At 45.3% G+C, this 19,573-nt stretch overlaps 1 protein-coding gene across 2 annotated transcripts in view; it reads right to left on the bottom strand.

Moving 5' to 3' along the window:
* Positions 1-19,314, bottom strand: part of LOC147747123 (voltage-gated potassium channel KCNC1-like) — a 55,816-nt gene extending 36,502 nt beyond the window's left edge. The window contains exons 1-3 of one of the 2 annotated variants that reach the window (XM_086952377.1): positions 19,240-19,314; positions 2,742-2,828; positions 1,620-2,161 (exon numbers count right to left, since the gene is read on the bottom strand). In XM_086952377.1, the coding sequence (XP_086808503.1) occupies positions 1,620-2,111 (492 nt within the window). In that variant the 5' untranslated portion in view covers positions 2,112-2,161; positions 2,742-2,828; positions 19,240-19,314. The remainder of the gene's footprint in view (positions 1-1,619; positions 2,162-2,741; positions 2,829-19,239) is intronic. The other variant, XM_086952376.1, reaches the window with a different exon arrangement.
* Positions 19,315-19,573: the final 259 nt, after the last annotated feature.

The raw sequence follows: 19,573 nt of genomic DNA, 5'->3' as shown, positions 1-19,573 counted from the left end.
ATTTAAGAAGACTATTTAACAATCTGGTCCCTTGCATAGATGATTTTGCAGATCATCCAGTCTTTGAAATGACGCCCTTGTATATACACGTGACCTCCTGTGAAATCTCAGAGGTGTAAGTCAGGCAGCTTGTGGGACGATGTATGGGGCGTAGAAACAGTTTTCCTTCTTTTTGATACAGAGACAAATTCGAAAAAATAATACTTTACTCAAGGACCTGAAGGAATGCATATATAGGTGATCATGGCCCTCTTAAATAGTAGATGAAGCAGAGTGTGTGTGGACAAGGGTTATTGCGTTGGCACTAGTTAGGAGTTTGAGTGCCACTGCAGGCAGAGAGCAGGATTGCGCTGTATAATGTGAAATGTGGCACATTCCTTCCCTCTCCCTTTCCCACAGCGCACCGCGGCACAGTGGCGCGCTGCGCTGCGTGAAATGTTGATCAATATCGCATCGCCCCCAGTCCTTTGAGGCATGCTCATGGCTCACTCACACACAAGGGATTTCCAGGAAAGCAGGAGTCAATTGCAGGTACAGGAATCCCTCCTCCACACACAATCAACTTCAGAGAGGGAGAATACATATTTTGGTTTCTAATCAATTCATTTTTCAATCTTGCTTTGATATATATGAGAACTGAATATACTACCAGTGGAGCTGTAGACTGCTGAGCCTATAGTTTACAAGTTATTCCAACGAAAATATGCAACCCTGTGGATCAGCTTGTTAATTTGTAAGTTGTGTCAATGCTCACATATTTGGGTTTGTTTTTGATGGAAATATACATCATACATGTACAATGGAACGGTTAAGTCAGCAATGCAAAGAGCGTAACCAAAACATTCCCTCTTTTTTTCCACTTTACCAATGTCTGATTTTGAGCCAACCCCCATAATTCCTCCTTTCAAACTGCATAGCTTTCCAATATCAAATTACTTTCACATACCGCCTTCTTGATTTCCGTATTTAGAACTCGTTTGCCTTGTCCATAGCAATATACCTTAGGTAGAGTATTAAACCAACAGTACTTACCACACCGCAGTGCATCACTGCTTTTTCCGCTAACAGGGGTGGTAGGATGAACATTTAAACTACAAGAGAAAATGACTCTTTGCTAAGATCCCAACAGTGCAAGAGTGGTATGAACAGAAGGATTTCATTCTATATGTGAGACTAGTGGCAGGGGAGGTGTCCAATATACCAATATTCCTAAAAATAGTGAAGTATTAACATTAACATCTTCTGCATTCACCTACCAAGAATATAACATTATTCAAATGAGGCCTCACTCTAAGTCCACATCCTATGCATAGTATTATAAAGGACTACGGGCCATATGTATCATAGTTCCGTTTTGCGATTTCTAAATAGCGATTTTTAAGGAATCGCTATTTAGGAATCGCAAAATGGTATGTATGAAGAAATTAGCTTTTAATTAGCGATTCCTTAAGATGCGATTGTTTGATACATTTCAAATCATGCTAATTAGCCTTTTGCGATTAGCAAAGGCCGAAATTCGGCGAATTTCGGCCTTTGCGAATCAAAAAAGGCTTGATACATATGGCCCTACAATTGGTGTTTGTATTCAGCTCTCATTATAGAAATAGAAGTGGCCTCACCATTGCAGCTACAGAAGAATATGGTGATTGGAAGAGTGCCCAGATCTTTGGCTGCCATCTTGCTTTCCAGCTGTAATCTGTTCTTCCCGTTGGAGTGATGAGCCCTGTTCCATCGGTTTGATGGCTTTCATCCCAGGTGTCAAAATCTTCCAGGCTGCATTCCTTGCTGTTTAGCTTTAGCCAACAGCAACGTGCCAGCTGAGTATCGCTTATCTCCCAAAATGCCAGCTCTTCAACCAAGACAGACCTACATACTTCCCCTGAGACATGAAGATGACCTGTGCGATAATATTCCAGGACACATGCAAAGATTTTGGCATTTCTATCAAAGAAGAACTCATTGAGTTTTGAGTCAAACTCACTGGTGCTGTAGGAGTGAAGTTCAGTGAGATTGGCTAGCTTAGTTCCAGGCAATTTCTGGAGTGTGCTCGAATATGTTTCAAACCTGACCCCTCCAATATTAATGGTTATCCGTTTGTTTGGAGCCTCCATATTCTCGACTGGATCGAAGGCCAACAGTGGGTGGTCCAAGCGCGGCAAACCTACGATAGAATGAAGATACCAAAGTAAATGCTAGGTTTAGGAAAACATGATGTAATCATCTTATAAAACTTCTTTTACTGGGTACAGCATGGAACTGATCGTTCTCATGATCAGAACAATATTTAGAATCTTGTAATTAAAATTCATGTAACTCGATGTTCAGGAAAAATCGCAAAAAGGTCCATTACTCTCACAATCTGTTCTCTTCTGCAACACAGCCAAACCATGTGATTTCCACCAAATGTCAGAAACATAAACATTCTTTGTAGGCAAAGGAGTTCACATGTGGGATATATCTAGTATCATTTGGGGATTATTGTGTTTTGAAATGTCTGGTTGGTGTGGAAATAAGCCATTCATATCAACTCATTCATTGGTGATCTCCTTGTCTTTTAAATAATATTTGGTACATCATACAATCCTTTTATGTTATATTTATCTAAGGTGCTAGGAAGTCTAATTGACACAAGACCACTTCCTTCATCCTAGAACTCTATCATTGTCTGATGCAAACTCTGTTAAATTACTTTGAAAATTATATTTAAAAGTTGTTTTTTGTAAAGGGAGTATTGTACTCACAGTTTTACGGGCAGTAGTAGTTATATGTGTTTGTCCAGATATAACTGGATATCCAGTTTTTTTGACAGACTTTTTCCTCAACGTTTCCTGCAGAAGAAATAACAAAAGAGATAAGGGCAATAAATGGAAGCCGCCTACACTAATAGTCATTCAGTAATTATGACAAATGTCAAGCCTACATCAAGCTTCTGATTCATAATTTCAATGTGAGCTTTTGCAAGAAATGGACAATAACTGACTGTGTGGTCTTTTTACCGATTTGGTTTCCAAGAAGGTACTGGGCTGTTCCTAATAAAAAGGAGTGTTTGGTCTGCTCAATTGTTTGGCTGTCATAGGAACTCAGTGGAGTTCTACGGATGGACATCCATTTTGTTGGATGTAATGGCCTCACACACCCTTGCAGGTGTCATGCTTCATCATCGGCAGTGCTCCTCGTTGGGTCGGTGGTGCAATACCCAACGGGCGACACCTCTAAGAGGGGCTCTTTGGCGGAGATCTTCTATCCAACTGCCGTATGGGTGAAGTGCGGGTATGGGGTCAAGGTGATGTAGACGTTGCAGTGAGTTAAAATGAGGCTAAGGGTGCTAAGATCAGGTTTATTCTGGGGGTCCCTTGCTTCAATTAAAAGAGAACTAGACTGTACTCGAAGGGAGGATATGTTCCCTTGTGCAAGACTAGGCTAGTGTGTGCAGGACTGGGTCGACATGTTTCTCGCTATTGTACACTGACTAGCGATTCATCAGGACCAATGTCGGAATAAGATTTATTATTAAAACTGTCTACAAAGTATATTTTCCTACGTATCAGGCACTAAATACTGATTCTCAAATGGAAAATGAAGGTGTACCTGTGTTGCGATGGGGTAGGTCTATCCACGAAGGCACGGGATTTTCCAACCTGAAAATACAGAGGTTGTAACCCGATGTTCTACCCGCCGGGTGCTGTTGTTGTAGCTCACCACTGACCAGATAGTTTAGGCAGATACAGCGCAACACAGGTACAGGCAAGTGTTATTTTTTTTTGTGTTCTGCTTTCGCCCTCTCAAATATCCACCCCATTGTTTCCACTTCACATGCCCCTTCGCGGCTCCTCTATTGTTCTCCTATCCCTCATGGTCCTTCAAATACAGTAATGTAATTGTACTTATGTTTTCAAAGGGTCCAGCATCTGCCATTTGCTGCCTGGCCCTATCAAGCACTTTTGCAAATCTCTTTTGCTTTGTTTTACAAGGGTAAATCAACTGTATTGTGCTATGGGACAGTTCGCTTCACTTTTGGCAGTACCATACAGTTTTTTAATGGCTTTTTTAACTTTTAATTAGGCCAATGATTAGAACAGTGCTATAGGTGCACCACACACTCAGGCACTGTCCTACTAGACACTGCGTCTAGCACGTATATGGTTATTCTCATGCCATGGGTTCTGTGATGGTTCTGTGATCGTGGTCAGCTAAAATGATGCTGGACAATCAGTTAAAAGTATTTGTCAGTGAAGGTGGCGGGGGAGCGGTAGAATCCCGCAGTGGTCACAGGATATCAAACTTTACCTCATGTGTTTAGGTGATGCTATGATTCTGTGGGATGTGCTGGGCTTCAGTCTAAGAACTACTTTTCCCAAGGTAGAAATTGTCCATATCACCCTATCGGAGGCTTCCCATCCAAGGTGATGCATGAACAATCAATAATTTCAGTTCCTGTTTGAATCATATAGAAAGGAGCAAATTGCCAGAGGAAACTGTGTTGAAAAACATGTATCTATTTGCCATTGTGCTTATTGCCCAATAGTTCTCTATTATTATCTTTGACTTTTGCTGCTTGCTGCTGGATTCCATTTCTATTCTTCGACCAGACTAATTTGTCTTTTCGTTGTGAAATGGGAGTGTGTTTCTTGGCTTTTTTGATAGAGACTTTAATCCCCAGATTCCTCACCTTTTTAATATTTCCCTCGGCGTAAGACGGGATATGGAAACTTTTCAGCAGTACCTCGGCCTGCCATAAAGTGGCTCTGTGAGATGCAGCTCTGATCCCGTCACACTCTGGAAATGACGTGCAGGGTCCATATTGGCACCACACTTGCATGCCACCATACGTGGATCCTGAGCTCCCTACATATCTTTCAGAGACATTTACCTTAAAATTTCTAGTGTGTAAGGGATGTCAAACCCCCTCCTCCCACCCCACACTGAAGACAACAGGTTTCAAGCCCTATACAGACTGTCTCAAACAAATGTCTGTAATGGATCTCCACTAGGTATGCCTGTGGTTTCTGGGGCTGGGTCATGATACCATGCCTGAAGCAGCTGCACGTCGATCAACCCGAAGGCGATAATGCACTGTGAGTTGGAACCTTTGTCGCCAAGCACAAAGACTCTCCTCATCCTGGCCACTCCAAGTCGCGGTCTGTGTCCAAAGCTTGGTCCGTGTCCAGGGCTCGAATCGGGGTACCACGCGGGTGGACGGCGTCCCCCCACTTATTTTAAGGGGTCTTACCGGGTGGACGCCGTCCCCCCTGTGCAAAAGCTGTGCTGAGCTGGTGCTAGCGCTGTCTACGGCTCTGGGTCATGTGCTGAGCCGACATTCCCAAAGACAGTACAATTAAGGCCCCAGGCAGGGCGCCTCCACTCCAGCAAGTGAGGCATTACCGACACAGGCACCCCCCGGCAAGCCCATTCAGTGATACGTCAGGGCTGGAGTCAGGTTACAAAAGCACAAACAGCCCCTCCAAAAGCTCCTCGAGTGCGATTCCGAGCCTCGCCCCGCCTCTCTCGCGCTCCTCCTCTTCGGGGTAAACTGTCTGGTTAGCTAGCTCAGTGGGTAAAAGCAACTGCAGTAGACATCAGTTTATGCCGTGCAAGGCTCATGTTTTTTTTTCTCACTTTTCCGCCATTTAGTTTTACCCGAGTGCACTGGGCAAAAGTTGGGCTGTTGCAAACTTTGTCTACTAAGTAAGACTATTCTCGATTACGGACATTCTTAGTAGGTCATTGCGTCACTTTCAGATGAGCTCTGTAGAATGATATATGAAAGGTTTCTGCAATATTAGGTACTTGTTGCCGTTTTGTAAATTATTATTTTTATTTTTTAACTGAATTTTGAACTGGTTGGGGTTTGCACAGGCGGAATGCGACACGCCAGCGTGGCCGCAAGCCCCCTTCACACAAAAGATAGCCCCCTCCACGCATGAGCGTCCCCCCATTTCTAGTTTTTTTTACCTTTCGTGACGTCACTTCCGGTCGTGCCATCACTTCACGTATTTGTGCATCCCCTCACTTCTAGGTTTTTTACCTTCCGTGACGTCACTTCCTGTCATGATGTCACTTACGTCTCTGAGCGTCCCCCCACTTCTTTATTTAGGACTTGTGCCCTGTCCGCGTCCCCTTCCTGCTTGCGGATTCGCTGGAGCCCGTTCAGAGGTCAGACTTCGTTGCAGTCCAATCCTCAGAAATCGAAGATGGGGCGCCGGCACCCCCTTAGATTGAGGAATGGAAACGTGATCTTGACTGGTGCCAGAGGGCGGAGGAAACTGTTTATAAGAGTCGGGCTGTATTAAGAAATGGGAGAGGGTGTGGATGCCGTGGAAGCGATACAGAGGGTTGTGGGAGGGGGAATAGTAATATGATGAGACTGATCCAAAAATGTGTTCGCTATGATTCTCTTTATGTGGCTACTACTGTACTTATGATATTGTCTATGTGTGATATAGTCCCTCGAGCTTTTGTTAATAAAAAGACTTAAAAAATGTTTTTGTTAAATAAATCAAAGACGGATTCCACTCACTTGCATTCCCCACTCACATCGATCTCACTCCTGAGTGGTGAGCCTATCCCACTACTGCCAGCACAACCTGAATTTCTGGGGCGGACAGCCACACCACAATTGATCGAAGTGTACTGTGCGGCCATGCTCCAGCTCTTTGGACCTCTGGCTCTTCAGATCCTCACTGACTCCCTCTGGCATACCATCAGCCACAAGGAGCAGAGCAGCCTTTCATGTGGAGGACAGAATCTGCCCTGCTGATAGCCTCTGAATCCTTCATGCAGGGTACGGATGGGGGTAACACTGGGGCACTGATAATGCTGGATCTTAGTGGGCCTTCAAAACCGTGTCCCAAGGCCTACTGCTCGATCGGTTGAGGAACTACGGTGTCGGAGCCAAAGCCTTGTGGTGGCTAGCCTCTTTCCTGCAGAATCACACTTTCCAGGTGTCTCAAAAACCTTTTTGATCTGAGATTTTTCAGCTGCGACAGGGGGTAAAGCAGGGCTTTGGGCCCCATTTTATTCAATCTTTACATGCGCCCCCTATCTTGCATTGAGCGTTACGTTTCAACATTGTGTTGTAATCTGATGACACACAGCTTATTATTATGCCGTCACAGGACAAAAGAGGCACCACAGCCTTCCTAAGATCCTGTCTGTCAGAACTAGCGGAGTGGATTGACCATAGCTGACTTAGACTAAATGCCAGAAAAACAGAGGTTGTTATTCTAGGGAAGCAACCATCAATCTGGTCCACTGCTTGGTTGCCAGAGGCACTTGGCCCCAAGGTGAAAGTTAAGAACCTCTGCATGTGGTTTGATGCAAGTCTCATGTTTGACAGTGAGATAACCTGTCTAGAGGCGAAATGTTTGGGATTCTGAAAGTTCTGAAAAAGAAATCCTGACATTTCTACCAGAAGCCACTAGAAAGTTAGTAGTCGCGGCTCTGGTAATGTCCAGACTGGACTATTACAATGTGCTGTATCTGGGAATCTCACAAAGCAGACTACAGAGACTACAGAGGGTACAGAATGCAGAAGCTCTTCTGCTGCTTAAACTTCCAAGGCGATCACCTAATTGTCCTGCCCTCGCGAAATTGCACAGGCTGCTATTGGGCAAGAGAGTGTCCTTCAAAGCTTTGTGCTATTGTTATAGAATCCTGAAAGGAAAAGGGCATCGGTATCTGCATCCATATGGAAAATCTTATCTACCCAACAGAAGGTTTAGGTCTGCAGGGGCCTTTTTTGTCACCATCCCTACTGTGAAAAGAGCTTGCCTGGTATGCTGCTCTTTTAGTTGATTTGCCTTTAAACAGTGGATCGCCCTTGCCTCTTGAACTTCGACAGAAAAGCTCAGAACTAACCTTCCAAACGAAACTTAAACTTGGCTATTCAGACTGACTTAAAGTCAATCTTTGGAACATCAACATGCCTCATAGTGGGTGCATGAGTATGTATTTTAGCGTGCAGACACTTCGGTTGAGTACAGAATAGCTTGTTGAAGCTTGTCCAGTCAAGGTCAGATAGGAAGCCCTTTTGAGCTCCAGGCCTCATGTTAATGTGATCTTATATAAGCATGAAATCTTTTGAAGTTCATGCACATGAATTTATATGGATATTCATATATATTTTTTAAAAGTCACCATTTGGACCCTCTGAACCCATCTTGCCTCCGGCTCTATTTCTGACCCAGCTTCCAGCTCCACGACCTATGTCTGCTCCAGGTATTTCAACGCCAATGCCAACTCCATTGATGCCGGCGTAGGAGCAGTGGAGGAGGATCCATTAGTTCTCTCAATGGCAAGTTGGAGCCTTTATGACCTTGACTGAAGTCACACACAATTCTGCCCAAGTCACCACTTTTCCCACTTGATTTTCCACATCTATAAGGGAGGCAACATACTTGGCATTCCTTTTTTGGAAAAAATACTGATAATGGCTATGACTGGGGTGATATATTTGCACAACTCTACCAGGATGATAACTGGTACGAGGGCTTGCAGGAGGCTAGTTGTCTTGATGCCTCCCTGGAAATGGGTCTTCTTTTGGCCCCTGGACCAGCCAGAGAGGAATCTGCTTTCTACACCATGGTAATGTGTAGGACGGTAGAGAAGATTGACCTTCAGGTCCCCACCGTTCTGGTTAAAAAGAATGTATTGGCAGAAGTCCTCCAACCGGGACAAACATTTTCTGAGCCCCTTCTTCTATTTAACGAGGTACTGATGGATACCTTACTGGAAGCTTGGGCCAAACTTTCTTCTAGCCCCCTCAATCAATCAAAACATTTCTAGGTGCCATTACCCTTCTCCAGGTGACCCTGCTTTTCTCTGACAGCACCCTTCACCCAAGAGCTTAGTGGTGCAAACCTTTTATAAAAGCCGATCTAGTCCCTACACATTTCCTACCACTCCCACTGGCGGGGAATCTAAGAAGTGGAAACTTTTGGCAAATGTGTATTTTGTTCCACCAGTATGGCCCTATGATGTGTTAACACCAATTGCTTGTTGGGGTGCTACTCCCATGCCCTTTGGGATTCTGTAGAAACAAACAAAAGAAAGTGCCGGACAGTCTGAATAAATACAAACAAGTGATTAATCACAAATGGTTTGTCCATAAGTGATTAATCACAAATGGTTTGTCCATAAGTGATTAATCACAAATGGTTTGTCAGCCTAGCAATTAATTATACTAGGTGTGCATTTGTTTGTATTTATTCAGACTGTCCGGCACTTTCTTTTGTTTGTTTCATAAGGGTGGTCCAAGCCGGTCAGAGACAGGACCCAGCCTTTCCCTTTTCTTTGCGTCTTTGGGATTCTGTGGCACAAGTCCATCCTGGTGTGCCCAAAGACCATCGACCTCTTCTAGCTGAGGTGATTGAAGATGATCGCTATGCAGCTAAGTTCACAAATTGGTGTGTCTTGGACACCACTTACCAGCAAAACAGACAAGATGATGGACGGAATGTTGCAAAATGGCAAACCATTCTCCCCCAGTCACAGATCTGGGTTTAATCCATCGTTATTTTGCTACCCAAGCCACCAGTTCAGACATGGCCATATGCAAAGCAGTCTTGACCCTGTGCCTCATGGGAACAGTCCAGCCCGAACTGCCAAGCCATGTCTTTCCTGGACCGAAATCAAGCATCCTAGGACCAGTTTCTGGCTATCAGCCGTCTTCAGCCAGGATAGCTTGACTCCAGTGGCTTAGTGAGCAAGGGACCCACGTCTGGGCATACCCTTTCCACATAGGGTGAACAGCAAAACACACAAGATGATGGACGGAATGTTGCACAATGGCAAAACATTCTCCCGCAGTCACAGATCTGGGTTTAATCCATCGTTATTTTGCTCACCAAGCCATCCCAGTTCAGACATGGCCATATGCAAATCAGTCTTGACCCTGTGCCTCATGGGAACGGTCCAGTCCGAACTGCCAAGCCATGTCTTTCCTGGACCGGAATCAAGCATCCCAGGACCGGTTTCTGGCTATCAGCCGCCTTCAGCCAGGATAGCTTGACTCCAGTGGCTTAGTGAGCAAGGGACCCACGTCTGGGCATACCCTTTCCACATAGGGTGAACAGCAAAACACACAAGATGATGGACGGAATGTTGCACAATGGCACCCCGAGTGGGATGGGTATGCTCAGACGTGAGTCCAATGTTCCCATGAGGCACAGGGTCAAGGCTGATTTGCATATGGCCATGTCTGAACTGGGGTGGTGTGGAGTGCAAAAAAACGATGGATTTAGGCCCAGATCTCTGTACTGGGGTGAATGTATGACATTGTTCTGCATTCTGTCCATCAACTGTTGTTTTTGCATTGGACACCACAGATTACATCGGGCGGGCCTAAGACACCAGTGTTGCCATTCGCCACCATGTATGGCTGTTATTGGCTGAGATCTCAAGAGATGTCTAGTCCTCCCTGATGGACATGCCCTTCGACATGATTCATTAGGAGGCAGCACTAATTCCGCTCTTAAGCGTTTCTAAGAGAGCATGGCTGACTGCCTTTCCACTCCACTTCACCAACTGCTATAGTCCCACTGATACTTTCATGGGTTTAACTGAGGTTCTCCATACTGCCAGCCTTTCCAGCCTCCATAAAGGACCGGGCAGTTTCGCGGCCAAGGCCGAGATGCCCACTGTGGCCAAGGTCAATGTGCTACCAACCTATCTGTCCTGAAGCATCACCTGCCAAACCTCTTTACTTTGCCCTTACAGTAGCCCAGCCACCTGCAGAGTTCCAGAATCACCTGAATCTACCCAGGTTGGCAGGCAATAACTTCGGACAGGTGGGATTCTACAGATCATCCGCAGGGGTTTCATCTTACCCTTCCTTTCTGTCCATCGTCTCCCCAGTGACTGACAGAGGACTATCTCTCCATTTTGCAGTAGGAAATGCAAGCCCCTTTAGTCAAAGGGACTATTGAGAGGATGCCCATGCCAGAAGTAGGTTGCGATTGTTACTCCTGCTACTTTCTGGCACCCAAGAAAGATGTAGGCCTGCAGATTATTTTAACCTCCACCCGCTCAATACCTACCTCGGGAAGAAGAAATTCAAAATATTCAGCTTAGCCCAAGTCTTGGCTCACCACTGGACTGTGGCATTGGACCTGCAGGACACGAATTTACAAATACCTTTCCTGCAGGCATACCAGTGCTACCTGTGCTCCATGATGGGACAGGAGCATTGTCAGTTTGCGATGTTCCACTTTGGTCTCACTAGTGCTCCTCGGTGTTCATGAAAGTGATGGCAGTGATAGCGCTCACTGTCAAAGATCATGGTGACAGTCTTCCCCTAGTTCAATGACTGACTGTTGAAGGAAGCTTTGCCCCATATAGTGTTCACCCTCCTCTAGACTACAGCAACCCTCCTGTCGTCTTTGGGGGTCACTTAAAATGTGCTCAAGTAAAACCTGACTCCTTCTCAGATGCTCCCTTTCAATAGAGCCAATCTCGACATGGTCTACTTTTGTGCCATTCTCCTGGGAAAGAGAGTCCAGGAATAATCAGGCTATGATCCTCATCTTTCAGCCGCTACTGGACCTGATGGCTTCTTGTATCCTGCTGGTTGAACATACCAGGAGGCATATGAGGGCTCTGCACTCGGATCTGTAGTCCCAGTGGGTCCAACATAAAGGGGACATCTCAGGCCACGTTCAAATTTCAGAGGAGATTCCAAAATATCGGCAGTAGTGGGTGCTGGACCACAACTGGGTCACAGCAGAACTCTCTCACCTCCCCCTGGAGCTGATGCATCACTTCCTCATTTGGGTGACCACTTGTTGGAGGGAGAGATTAAAGGCTTCTGGTCTCTAGTGGAGTCCTGGCTCCATAACAACCTGCAGGAGCTGAGGACTATCTATGTGGCTTTGAAAGCCTCTCTGTCCTCCATCAACGGGTGGCTGGTGCAGGTGCTTATGGACAACACGACCACCATGTGGTACTGAAACAAACAAGGCAAGTGGGGGTCACAACCTTGTGCCTGGAGGCCGTGCATCTCTGGAAAAGGCTGGACAGCCAGGAATTTTTCCGGTGGTCAACCATCTGGCAGGATCCCTTAATGCCAGACAAGCTGAGCTGTCGGCACCTAGCAGATTACAAATGGCAGTTATGCCTGGAGGAGATGCAAAGTCTCCGCGAATGGGGAGAACCTTGGCTAGATCTGTTCGCCACCACTGAGAACATGCATAATCATCATTTCTGCTCCTTGGAGTTTCCAAGGCTTCTCTCACTCAAAGACTTGTTCCACCTCAAACTCAGAACTCTTGTATGTCTTTCTGCCAATACCACTCCAATCGGGAGTGCTCAAGAAGATCAGAAGCGAATGAGCCCACGTCATCCAAGTGGCTTCGGTTGATGACGGAGAGTACGTTATCCTGAAATACTGGGCTTCAGCATCTGCCCTTCATTCAGGCTGCTCCTCCGGGAAGGCCTGCTCTCTCATCAACAGGGCAGGGCAGGATTCTGCATGTGGTCCTTCACAATCTCCACCTTCATGATTAGAAATTGAGCAGCCACAGCTGACCAACTTTAACATTTCTACAGAAGTGGTTGATGTCATTTTGGCCGCCAGGTGTTCTTCGGTGAAAACTGCACATGCATGTTATTGGGAGAAATTTGTGGTTTGATGAAGCACAGACCAGATTGACACTCTCCGGGCCAAGTTATCTGGTGTCTATTGTTTGTTTTGTCTTTTGCCCGTAAGGCTTTGCTTTGGGCATGGCTTAAGGTTATCTTTCGGCCTTCATGCAGTTGCCAAATCAGCCATCCTTGTTTAAGTCACTAGCTGTGATGTAATTTTTTTAAGGGATCCAACATATGTTTCCCCCTTCTCCTTTTGTAACGTCCCAATGGCATCTCAATCTAGTCCTTACTAATGTTATGTTCGCTCTATTTGAGCCGCTTCACAGCAGCCCTCATGACTTCTTACTATCAAGACAGTGTTCCTCATCGCCTACACTTCAGCACAGCGTGTCAATGAGCTTCAGGCTCTTTGTGTTAATCCACCATATATTATCTTCTTCACTGACAAACTGGTTCTGCAGACTCAGTCAGCCTTTCTGCCTAAAGTGTTGATGCTGTTTAAAATTGGCCTAACTATCACCCTGCCAGAGTTCTGTGCTCCACCTCACCTCTCTAAGGGTGAGTAAAGACTACATCACTTGAACCTCAGGAGAGAACTGATTTTCTACGTCAATCGTACCAAAGAACACCCAGTGGACAATCAGCTCTTTGTGTACTTCGGTAGAGCAAAAAAGGCAAGGGTGTGCAGAAAAAAATAATCTTCCACTGGATTTTGCTCTGCTTTAAGGTCAGCAATGCACTGGCTAAAAATCAGCCTCCATAAGGTCTGTGTGGTCGGTCTATCAGGATACATTCACACAGCACTATTGTCTGGGCAGCCTGGTTCGCTAAGAGGAACATTTTCCCCACTCGGTTCTGCAGGACTTACTGGTTTGAGTCCATTCACAGACCTGCCTCCAATAGATATTGCTTTGGTATATTCAAGAGGTTAGGAATCTGTGGCAATTAGTCTCTATCTGAAAAACAAGTTACTTACCTTCGGCAGTGCTTATTCTGGTAGAGATTCTATCATGCCACAAAATCCTCATCCTAAATCTGCTCAATGGTTGGACTCTATATTTAATAAGAGCCCACATCTACATATCTCCACGCTGCCTATGAACAATTCGCTCTTGGAATTCTGCATCGGGGGGGATACAAACCTCGAAAGCAACTAGAATCGGCACAGTGGAAAGGCGTAAGTGGGTACCACATTACGCCACCTGACAGCGCACCGAGGTACTGCTGAAAAGTTTCCGGATCCAGTCTGACGCCTGAGGAATATTCAAAAATTGAGGAGCCGGAGGCTAGAAAGTGTCCCTGACAGAAAGAGCATTACTGAAGGCAAGTAAATAGTTCATCTACTGCAATATAGCAACATAAATGTAACAGCCTGTGGGTATGGCCAGATTTGGTTACATGCCATGGGGAAGGATCTTTTTTTAAATGTTGCTACTTCCCTCTATCCAATGTTGAAGCATGAGTGGAAAACTCTGCTGTAGCCACAGCATCATTTCGTGCCAAGGAGATGTGACTCCTCAAATAAGAAGATAGTTTGCAGTGTTTGGCGTACTGTAGCTCCATGCCATGTTTTATTTTGTTATTTAGTGCATTGATATTCTGAGATAACTTTCAGTACCAAAGGTTCCCATCTGTCCCTGCCATGTGTACGTATTATGTTTGTCTGTGGCAATAAGTCCTCACCTGAATATTTAACATTAAACTTATATATCTTCAGTAACCTGAACTTTTTACTCCCTGTAAATTCCCATTGTCCATATACTTCCATCCCAGAAGAATCTGTCGCCTATGTAAAACATTTTGAACACTCACTAGACAGAATGTAGTGTTATGACATGCTTGCTACTAAAGTCGGGCGGTCTAGCCACCCTAAAGCATTATGCCATTGAATTAGTAACAGGTCATATGTAATCCACAGTATTGAACAGTTCCTGTCTCAGAATTTGGTATCTATGGCTTCCCAAGAAGCCTGAATGGCCTGCAAGATCAGTGTTGTCATGTTGCTAGTCACCTCTGCATTTTTGGTTGCTGTAGCTGCAGAGTTCTTTAGGTAGGAATAGAAGGGCACATCAACCTTAGTACATGTGTTTAAGGTCCACTGTCTTTGGGTGGCTTGGGTTTTGTCTTTGTCCAAACTGCTGTGGTCGGGAAATGGCAGCTCTGTTATCTTTGGGGCTATTTGTTGTTATTTCAGGCTATTATCATGTCCAGGCTTTCCCCGGTTAGGGCTTCTTTTCCTCAGCACCTCCTATGCACTTTTTTTTTGGTCATTGTATGTGCCCCCTCTGCCTGACCAGTTGGGATCATTTTCAGGCCAGGTGACACGAGACACACTCAGGCCCCTGCTCATTTCTTTCTTATGCAGGGACACTTTCTGGGACTCTTGTGATTTAGGAATGAGGTCCCCCACTTTCAGCTGTCAATCTGCAAATGTGGGGGTATCTATTGATCGCCATGCTGGTGCTTTAAGAGAATTAGCCAATTATGATATAATATACATTGTCATGTCCATTTTGTCTTTTATACATGGATCTTGTCGCCAGCCCTGCATTGCTAAGCAGGGAACTGGGGCTAAAACATGTCCTGCTTTTACCCAGCCATTTAAGCACAGACTCCCAAAGATGTTTGATCTTTTTACACTCCCATAACATATGTTTCTAATTCCCATTTTCATGGAAACAACTAATACAGGTACATTGGCTTATTTATGTAAATATATTAATAGGTGCTGAAGTTAACTGCAACTAAATATACTGAAAATTACTAATGTCGACTCTGCGGATATCATACTGAACCTCTAGTTCATTTGTTTTGTGTATGCCCATCCCTTATGGTATCTAGAAGACGCTTTATACAGGACATATTGAACAACCTGAATATAAGAACATGTTGCCAGGCCGTTATTTTCTGGCTGGGAGGTTCATCTCCGATCCTGACCTGTCGGGGTCTCAAATTTATGATGGAAATTAGAAAGCACCTACAGGCCTCCCAATGATCATTTTACATATTGCCTTGCCCCTACCCTTTTTGCCAGTGACCCCCAGCCCACTCTATAAATCCCTATGTTGTAAGAGGGGTCGGGTTTCGAGTAGAGCTCTAGTTTTAACTCTTTTTTAAATTTTGTTATTTTCTTGTTTTTATAATGTAACCTGGCTAATCTTACCTTTCTTATTGTAAGGATTTTTATTAATTCAACAATAAAAACATATTGTATTGTACTGAAAATGACTGTAAGTGATGGAGGTTAGTAATTTAAAGCTAACACATTTCTTTTTTTATCCTCCCCATTCCTCCCCTGGAAACTGAAAGCCCAACTCTGATTCCCAAGCAATTCTAATTTTTCAAACTTCTAAGGCTATGAATTTCTTATAAACGTTTGTTATTTCACCGTTGCTGGGCTTATATGAAGCGTTCCAGTCAGACCCCGCTAACGAGGCCATGGGGCAGGTGGGGGTTACTGGGCTACAACAGTGGGTCTTGAGGATTTTTACCACTGCTATTCTGGTCCCTGCCTTACTGTGGCTCTGCAATCTGTGACACATACAATCCTTTACACACTTGACCCTCAGTAGTAGTGAGGATGAGCAGTTAAAGGCTTTTTAGGGAGATTACTGTGAGGGTTACTCAGTTCAAGAATCAATTCCAACCCCTGAGCAGCATCATAGTATCAATATCCAGCCAAGGACTTCTCTTGGTAAAAAAAACAGAAGCACTTTATGACTCAGAAAACATAGAATTCCACTGCACAGTCAATAATGCACAAATACCCTGGTTCACAGGTGTGTCTCTGTGCTCCAGGATATTCTGTCTAATACTTCTCCACCTTCCCCTCAGAGATCTCCCATCGCTTGGCTGCCCCCTCAGGTTCAGCATTTGAGGCAGATCAGGGGGAGTAGCTCACAATCCCTGTCATGTTTTTATCTAGTCTTAGCACTCAGTCTCTCGGGCCTAGTCCTATTTCAGTTCTCACCATTGCAGGGCCACATTGGGACCTCGCATGAAAGTTGGCCCTCACCAGCAACAGGAACCTCCAAGTGTCAGTCTTCCTAGGAGCTGCGGGCAGAGCGTCCCCTGGAGGGTTGCAGCAAGAGCAGAGGCTTCTGAGGGGGTCCTTTTCCAGGTGGTGGGCTGCAGATCATGGCTCAGTCTGAGGCTCCGGTGGGTACTTGATTCGAGAAGCCGATCACTTCAACATTCCAGTGAGTTATTGCCACTTCTTCTAGAGCGCAATGGCCACACTCCCACAGATGACGATTCTTCAGTGAGTCAGATGCTAGGCACTATCTTAAGCACACAGTGCCTAGAAGCAGAAACCTCAATTCTTCACAAGGCACCCTGAGGGCACCTCTTAATCTTCTGGATTTGCTCAGACACAACAACAGACTTGGCAGGTCCATTATCGTGCATTCTACTTGTGGGGCACAAAGCCCACTAGCAGATGCTTACATTAGCTTCAGTCCACATGGGCACACCGCACCAGGTGGAGAAGTGTGGCTCACTGGTTAGAGCGGCAGACCCTGATGCAGAAGTCTAGCCCGGGACCAGGGTTCAATTCCCCGCCTCGGCGGGTCTTGGGCTCAAAAATTCCACGGACCTGATCATTCTCACCTCAGTGCCTATTCCAATCATGGAGTCCCACTCTGCAACTCTGGGCAATAGCTTGCTTAATCTCCGCAACGGCAACCACAACACTAAGGATGCCTGGCCTCCACCTTGGGGGTGCCCAGGCGTGGACGCCTCACAGGGAAAGCCAGGATGGGTTCCACAGCGGTATTCGTACAAGTGCCTTGAGACCCTTGCGGGTGAGTAGTGCGCTATACAAGTATCAATTTACAAGTATCAATTTACATTTGCCAGGTGAATGGCGGATATGACGGGGATAGATGGCACAGGTCACACTGCCTTAAACAGCAGTATAGTGAGTCCTTCAGGGCACTTGCTTAGCGAGTTTCTGCAGACGAACCCCACACCGGGGTCAATTATGGCAGTCCCTTCCACGATCCTGCAGGGTTATGCTTTGTTTCCTCACTCAAATGTCGGATGTCTTGTCACCCAGAACAGTTCAGTAATTCCTCATTCAGATCGGACTCCAGGCGGTGTTCCCTCATGTCTGGGAAGTTGACTGTCAATGCAACAGCTCCCCTTGACTGCACAGTAATCCCTGAGTACTCTGTGGAGTAGCCCCTCCTTGGTAGGAGAGAAGACAACGAACAACAACAGATACTGAGCTCCAGTCTCCATACCAGTTTTGCAGAGGAAAGATGTGCATTCTAGATCTGCTTCCTTGGAACCAGTCTGGGTCGGTTTCTCTTTCATATGTCTTGGCTAGGTGACCTTCCAGGTCTGGACTCAGTCTGCAAAGATGCTTCATCCAGCTGGACAGTCTAAAGGTGGAGTGCCAACTACAGACTCACAAAGAGGTAAGAGCATGCTGCATACAGCTATTTCTCCCTTCCCACAGTGATCAACAAGAGATATAAGAATCTATGCTCCTTCAAAGGGGTCCTTTCCTAACAATGCATGCCTCACCATGTACCTAAAGTTATCTACCTACTGGCAGCTGTAGTCAGGGTCATTTACAGCCCATCATGAAAGGCACTGGCACTTATCCGAAAAGCCTGTGTCCTTTTTCCTCACCATAGCATCTGGTGCTCCCCCCTATCATCTCAGATATGACCGCAATACACATATGCGGTCTGGAGAAAGCAACTTCTCCTCCATCTTGTACTCTGATCAAGGCTGTGGGCTTCCAAAATGGAATCCTCAGGCCTGTATCACTCCTGCCAGGCACGCTATCACATTTAGCACACACTCACGTGTGCAATGCATGTGATGTCTCTTTTAGGATTCCAGTTTCATCCTGAGCAGCAAAACCTTATATCAATAGGCCTGTAAGCAAACATTTGTCACACAGGTAAAAATCTGTCACTAAAATTCACCAACCATAATACGCTGCCACCGTCACTCTCGACATGTGAAACATGTGACAGGGACTGTAGTCCCCTGTCACTATGAAAGTGTGCTTGGTGTGCCCCTCTCGGTTCAGGATTAGGGCCACAGGAAAAGAGTGAATGGCATGACCAGAAATCAAACAGACAACCATTGGCAAAGCCAATGCGTTTTGCCTTTGTGACCTACTGGCTTTGCCGATGGCTTTTAGCCACTCTGCATTGCATCTGTGACGCTCTCCAACGTGGCTAAAGTTAAAAAAAAGGCTTTGATGCATATAATTTTGTAGCCACATGCTTCACACATGTGCTCACCTTCAAACTGATGCTTGATACATAAAATGCCAAGAACCGACGCTTATACCCAGATCGGAACCCAGGTCAATAATCTGGTACAAACACAATGGTCCCAAGTGTCGAATCCATCCATGGATCTTCTAACCCAATTCAACCAATCAAATAGGCATATATTAGTATATCATTCAATGGATCACAATGCCCAGCTCCATTGCAAATGTAGTGTATTATTCCATCAACATAATCCAGCATACATTACGGTCCAGTGCAGATGAAGCAAGGTGCAAAACGGCTCAGTGTGTGATACAGAATTAAATATATACATGCACAACCAACTTAGGGCATCAGCATATTGCCCATCACGGAGTCAAATTGAATACATCATAGTTTTAACATAGTGTAAATGACAAACCTGCTGTTGATGTTTCAACACTTGTGCAATAAAGTGGCAGATCTCTTCAGGACAGCGCCATGTGTCTAGTGTCCTGCAAAAAGAAGAACATGGCCCTTAGTATGAAGTGTGTGCTATAGAGGCACTCATGGTTACAATATCCATTTATTCACATACCTCGGTTGAAGATAATTGGTTCTAAATCACTGTTCATATCAAGTTTCCCTATCCGGGTGTTGATCTAAAACAAAATTGCCTCAGCTATGCTAGTAAGAAGAGAGGAGGGGGTCATCTACAACCACTCTGACAAACAGAGCAATATTTTCCAGTTTTCACTTTTGTCCAAAACTGGTAT

This window comes from Lissotriton vulgaris, chromosome 1_1 (genome assembly GCF_964263255.1).
Source record: "Lissotriton vulgaris chromosome 1_1, aLisVul1.2, whole genome shotgun sequence".
In the NCBI taxonomy this organism is placed as follows: Eukaryota; Metazoa; Chordata; class Amphibia; order Caudata; family Salamandridae; genus Lissotriton; species Lissotriton vulgaris.
The sequence above is the reverse complement of the archived record's forward strand: the minus strand, read 5'-3'. Positions and strand labels throughout refer to the sequence as shown.